At 46.5% G+C, this 5723-nt stretch overlaps 1 protein-coding gene and 1 long non-coding RNA gene across 4 annotated transcripts in view; one reads left to right on the top strand and one right to left on the bottom strand.

Moving 5' to 3' along the window:
• The window catches only part of SNRNP48 (small nuclear ribonucleoprotein U11/U12 subunit 48), a 19286-nt gene that overhangs the window by 285 nt on the left and 13278 nt on the right, over positions 1 to 5723 (top strand). For 2 of the 3 annotated variants that reach the window (XR_003096246.1, XM_025215587.1), the window contains exons 1-4: positions 10 to 249; positions 757 to 870; positions 1231 to 1291; positions 2556 to 2630. Coding sequence is in view for 2 of the 3 variants with exons in the window: in XM_025215587.1 (XP_025071372.1) it covers positions 187 to 249; positions 757 to 870; positions 1231 to 1291; positions 2556 to 2630 (313 nt within the window). In the remaining variant the exon portion in view is untranslated. Of the gene's footprint in view, positions 1 to 9; positions 250 to 756; positions 871 to 1230; positions 1292 to 2555; positions 2631 to 5723 lie in introns of those variants that run through there. The other variant, XM_006016523.3, reaches the window with a different exon arrangement.
• The window catches only part of LOC112551908, a 5670-nt gene continuing 4271 nt past the window's right edge, over positions 4325 to 5723 (bottom strand). Inside the window, exon 3 of the long non-coding RNA XR_003096247.1 lies at positions 4325 to 5166. This is a non-coding gene — a long non-coding RNA (uncharacterized LOC112551908). The remainder of the gene's footprint in view (positions 5167 to 5723) is intronic.

Here is a 5723-nt window from a genome sequence, read left to right as displayed (position 1 = left end):
CCCCCCTCCCGCATACACACCCCAGCATGCCCTACTGCCCCCACAAACAGCCGTCCCTCCCCCCCATTCCCCTCTCTGAAATGGGTTGTGGTTGTTTTGGGCTTGTTTTTAAGGGCAATTTTTTTTCTCGGGAGACTTGGCAACACTGCTGGAGCCTCCTTCCTGCGGAAGCCCCGCCTCCACAGCATGCAAATGCATGCACACCTGCCCCTGTGTGTGCACCTGCTGATGTGCAAGCATGCCACATCGGTATGCTACATGCACATGTGTACGTGTGCGCACTTGCACTTATTCAAAATCACTTCTGTTCTGCTGACAGGCTTGGGTGCCTTGTGTGTTTTCTGCCCACAATGTTTTTTGCTGCCTAAACGCCCCCTCCCACCCAGCGGTGCCCACGTTGTGTGGCTTCCACCAGCACCCGCGAAAGGATCTCATGGTGCTCTAACATGCTGCAACACCCTGGTTGAGAAGCACTGCTTTACCCTGTGTCCACTGACTACAGGCCCCCCACTATGCATGTGCTGCAGCGTATCACCTGGCAGCGGTGGGGGTCTGGTGCCATCTTGTTAGTCTGATATTTTAAAGCATGAACATAGTCACAGTGTTGGGTGCAGACTTGGCATCACTGGGGCCACAATGACTGCCCCCGCGGAGTGCCCTGGCCAGCACTTGGAGAGAGGGCGAGCTTTCTTCAGCCCCTCTCCTGAGGCTCTTTGCTTGTCATAGCCTCTGCTGATTGTTGTTTGCTTTTGCCAGGATGATAAAGTTGTGTGTCCCTATGATGCTAATCATCAGATGCCGAAGTCCTCTCTGGAAAAGCATGTAGTTTCCTGCAGACTGAGGAAATTGGATTACTCAAAAGAAGAGGAGGTGGCTTCTATTTTTTTCTTTAAGTTTGTTGCTTCTCTGAGGTTTTTTGTTTGTTTTATTGGGAAAAAATGTAACTTGTCTCTCTCCTTCGTACTGAAAGGAAGTAGCTTGTGATGGCCTTGAATTTTCAGTTACACAAAATATGAAAAAGTTTCCAATCCTGAAATCCTAGCCATCCAAACAAACAATCTCATGCAGCTGTGCCGATCTATCTGAACTCCATGAAGCTTAACATGGATGCAAGGGTCCTGTCATATTTATGCAAATACTGGGACAATCATTTCTGGGTGGGAGAGTTTGAGTCTGATCTGTAAAACACCTCTCACTTCAGAGAAAGACAAGCTACATTTTGTTTTTCAGGCGGAGATGTATGACTCGAGTGTTTTCTACGAGAAAGTAAATATTCCCACCGTTGTCATGGGTAAGTGTGACTTTGGTCATGGAATTGAAGCTTCAGGTAAAGATGCCATTCTTCTTTGGGCTTTGGCACTTTCCTTATTTCTGTCACTGTTGCATGCGCCTCGTTTTCTCAGCATGACAACGGTTAGCAGGTGTTCTCTCTCATGCTCATTTCAGGATCCTTAGAGGAAATTATCATTCACCTCTTGCTAGTTATCAGGGCATTTTAAAATAGATTGATATTAGAGGTGCACCGACAGACATTTTGGGGGCCAATACAGATAGCCAATTTTTAAGGAGGCTTATTGGCCAATACCGATCCAATTTCTGATACAACTGTGTCCGGCTGGTAAGTCTGTTGTGGTGGAAGGGGTTGGGGGAGGGAAGGGGTGTGGGGGAGCAGATCAATGCCCCCTGTGATGAGGGAGGGAGTGGGGTTGGAGCTGGGGTAGGCACTGCCCAGCCAGGGTGGAGTGGGCTGGGGTGCGGGACAGAGCCAAGGCTTGTGCGGGGGAGGGGGAGCAGCTCCCGCTGCTGTGCGCACCCCTGGAGGGCATGGAGGGGTGTGTGCCCCCCTGGGCAGGGTGGGGCAGGTTGCAGGTGTGGGCTGGGGGCTGCACTGCTGCGCTGGGCTTTTCCAACTGGGGCGGGGAGGGGACTGCACTGCACTTGGGGCATGCAGCAGCAGTGCTGGGAGGGGACTATGGGCCAGGCTGCAGCAAAATTTGGGGTAGCTGTACACCTCCCCTTGCAGTCCCAGTCCCAGTGCTGCCATCCGCCCCGAGCACAGCACAGCCCGGCCGCTACTCACACTGGGGAAGAGTCTGGTGTAGCTCTCGCCTCAGCCTGCAGCTGCAGCCTGCCCCACCCCATGCAGATCCAGAGGGAACACCCCTTCCCTCTGCCTTCTCAGGCTGCGTACAGTGGCAGGAGCCGCTTCCCCCTTTCCATGCCCCCTGGCAAAACCACAGCTCTGACCTGCCCCCCACCCTCCCTCAGCTGGGTAGTGCCTACTCCAGCCCCACTCCCTCCCTCACCATGGGGGGTGTTGATTTGCTGCCCCCCTTCCATTTTTTTCCACACTTTTCTATTACAGTGCAAGTGTTCCTGAGAGACAGGTGGTATTTTGTTAAGTACTAGTAATGTAGCCTGAGAATATCCACTGCCTGCACATCCAGTACACCTCATTAGCAATGCTGCATGTCTGATGTCTGTATGTGCTTATCTGAGGGGGGACTTGGCACAGATGTAGAACCCCATTGAAATGCTGTTCTCCATTTCTACAGATAAAGATCTGCAGTTCCATGTTATGAAACAAGCTAGAATTTTAAGTGCAAAAGAAGGTGGAAGTTACAGTCAAGGTAAATGGAATATCCAAGCCAAGCCAGATTCTCTAGCTTCCCTACTGTGTGAACTCTCTCCTCCAATTCTGGATTGTGCAGACTGTCTCCGTCTCTTTTCCAGCCTTCCCAGTTGCTATGTTTTTATCTGCTGTCACAATATTCAATTGCTGCTTTAGCTATTGTCTCCTCCTTTCAGTCAGCTAGGTTAGAACCTGTCATGCTCAACTTGAGCTCTCTGGACTTAATGCTCCCTGAGCTTTCCAGGCTTCTGCCTCTCAAGTCCCAGAGCCATGTCAGGCTCCCTTTGGCCCACCTCCTCATAACCACTGCTGGAAATTCTTTTCCTGGATAGGAAATCCTCCCTCCTGCTTTTATTTCTTCCCCTGCCTCTCCAAACAATACATGTGTGTTATCAGGTATGTGACATGTAGTAATCTTTCATTTTTCCCAAGAGACAGGAAGCCTTCAGTTTTTTGTTTTTTTTCTAGGCATCAGAGAAATAATGTTGATTTAGGTGTATGTGCCTGCTTCTCTATAGGTTTGAGGCTTTTTTTTTTTCACCTTGTAGAAAGGTGGCTACATCTTGTCAAACTGTTGGGAAACTGCATCTTGTTTTTCTTTGGGTTTTTGTGCTCTCTGATTACCAGGTGGGAGCCCAGGAAAAGAAAGGCAGGGGTTTCCCAACAGGAAGGCAAGACAGCCACAATGTACTGTGGGAGGGACTGTGGCACCCGAGGGTACTATGTTAACCTGCTGATCCTGTTAGAATATGTGTACCCAAGGGTGGAGGAGAAGTTTGCATGTTGCTCTTCTAACTTGCAACCTCAGCAGTTGACTACAGTAGCACAGTTGTCGTTCACAGACTTTTCTGGTCTCATTTTGTTTTTCCACTGTTGAAACTACAGCACTTAGAATTAGACCTTTGGAACGGAGGCACCAAGAAACTTCATAACATAACATTTATACTGTGCTTGGAGAAAGTGAGGGAGTTTCCCATGGAAGAGAAGTTGTATCAGCATTAATATAAAAACTTGATCTGACACAAATGCATGTGAAATTGGCTGTTCCTAAGGAAAGCTCGAAACTCAAAACTAGTTACAGTACAAAGAAAATAAGTGAATATTGAAATTTGTCCCACATGCTGCATTGCATATTTTAGTCACTAGATGTCACTGTTACATCTCTGAAGCTTGCTCTAGTATGGCCAGCTTGCCTGTTTTGAAGTGATCTAAAGGGAAAAAAAACAATATTGCACAAACTGTTTTCATTCACCAAAAAACTCCTCAACCTGTTATGAAGTTGTATTTTGAAACACATAGATGCCTTTTTCACTTAGGATGATATTTATTTCAATTCTGTCTTTTTATTGTTTTATGTGGAAGGCAGTGATAGTCAGTAAATTGTGCTAAATACAGTATGCGCTATGCTTTATTCCTGCTCATTTAGAAACTTTAATAATATTAGATGGACATGATTTAGAATAAGGGGCTTAGCTGAGTGAGAAGGCTGGCACAGTAATGTGTGGCTATTTTTTTACTCAAAGATATGAGTTTTAATATACCATCTTAAAGTATTAGAGTATTTGTATAGGCAGCTTAACTGTGTCCACCTTCTTCTATAAAGCACTTCATGGTAATCAAAGAAGGGTGAACGAATTCAATACGAGAGTCAGCATAAATGTAAAATCATAGGGATTTTATTTTTAAGTACTGAATCATCAAAGAAAGTGACATGAAGGGTAGGGATAGATTGAAGCACTTCAGAAAGTGAGTGCTTCAGCTCTACACAGGTGTACAGCCCCCACCCCCCCACCTTAGGAACACTTCAAAATTCCCATGATGGCACACAGTAGCCTGCTCTCCAGCCAGGAGGTACGGTAGAGAGTTGCTTTGTGCTAAAACTCCACTCCTTTCCCAGGGTGGCAAAGGGATGAAGTGGGACAGGCAGCCAGTGAGTGCTCCAATTGTGTGCACTTGGTTTCTGGTCTCCAATCTCCCAGAGCATACTGTCCTACCTCTCCTCCCCCCTGTCCTTTTCTGAAACTGGGAGACCAAAGGCAGAGACGTATGCAGGGATTTCTTGTCTCTACCTCTGATGACAGCTGAATTCACAGGAGAGTGATGTTGGTGTTCTGCCCCATCACCCATCTGCCTGGGGGTGGGGATGGATGCTGGAAGACAGATGTAATAGGGAACACTGCAGAATGAAGCAGTTCAGAGAAGTTAAATGTTTTTCCAGGTTCTTTTTATGTCTGTTTACTCGCCCTTTGAAGTGCTTCAGATTTTATGTCTGTCTGTATCTGGACATATTTGTATTTGTAAATGTCCAGTTCAGTGCAGGGTCTGCAGAGCCAGCTGAGCCAGTTTAGGTATTGGAAATAGCATAGCCACATCAATGTGGTGCTTTTTCTGAGATAATTGTCGCAGGTGACTAGCAGGGTACAGCAACTTTGACTGAGCCCTAGTGCAGCTGTAATGCCACCGGTATCATTTCTGAAGTGGGATCCTAGAAGACCCTGTTTTTTCAATTTCAGGACGTTCACTTTGAGATGTTCCTGTGATTTGAGAGGGGGAAGGGAGAAGGGAATTAAATCTTTATCCAGGAAACAGGAAGGTTTCCGTTGACAGCAATGTTAATACATTGGGGAAACAAGAGCTAGAAATTAATCTAGCTCTTGTTAATTTTATAGCTAATGAGCAGTGTAGATGCCACTGAGAACAGCTTGGCAGTGCTTTTAGTTCTATCATTGCTTTTGTCCATATGCTACTTCTTACCAGGGTTTTAAGCAACCTACCCATGTGAGTGGTTAAAAAGCGGGCTTTCCTAGATCTTTCCTAAAAATCACATGGATGATGCTGAGTTGCCTAGGTCATCAGAGACTCCAGTTCCAGGTTTTGATAACAACGGCAACTAACTAGTTTGTGATTCATATTTTAAACAAGTGTATAAATGTGGACCCTTGGACTGCTGCAAAATATGTTTTTCTGTTGTGCGTGCTAGTTGGGACAGTTAGCATGAAAACGCTCTCTAATTGCAGATGGCAACTGTAGGGCTGTCACTGATAGTGTAACACAGGCAACTCTGAACAGCTAGATTCTATTCTGTGGACAT

This window comes from Alligator sinensis, unplaced genomic scaffold (genome assembly GCF_000455745.1).
Source record: "Alligator sinensis unplaced genomic scaffold, ASM45574v1 scaffold82_1, whole genome shotgun sequence".
In the NCBI taxonomy this organism is placed as follows: domain Eukaryota; kingdom Metazoa; phylum Chordata; order Crocodylia; family Alligatoridae; genus Alligator; species Alligator sinensis.
This window is presented reverse-complemented; position numbering and strand designations above follow the sequence as displayed.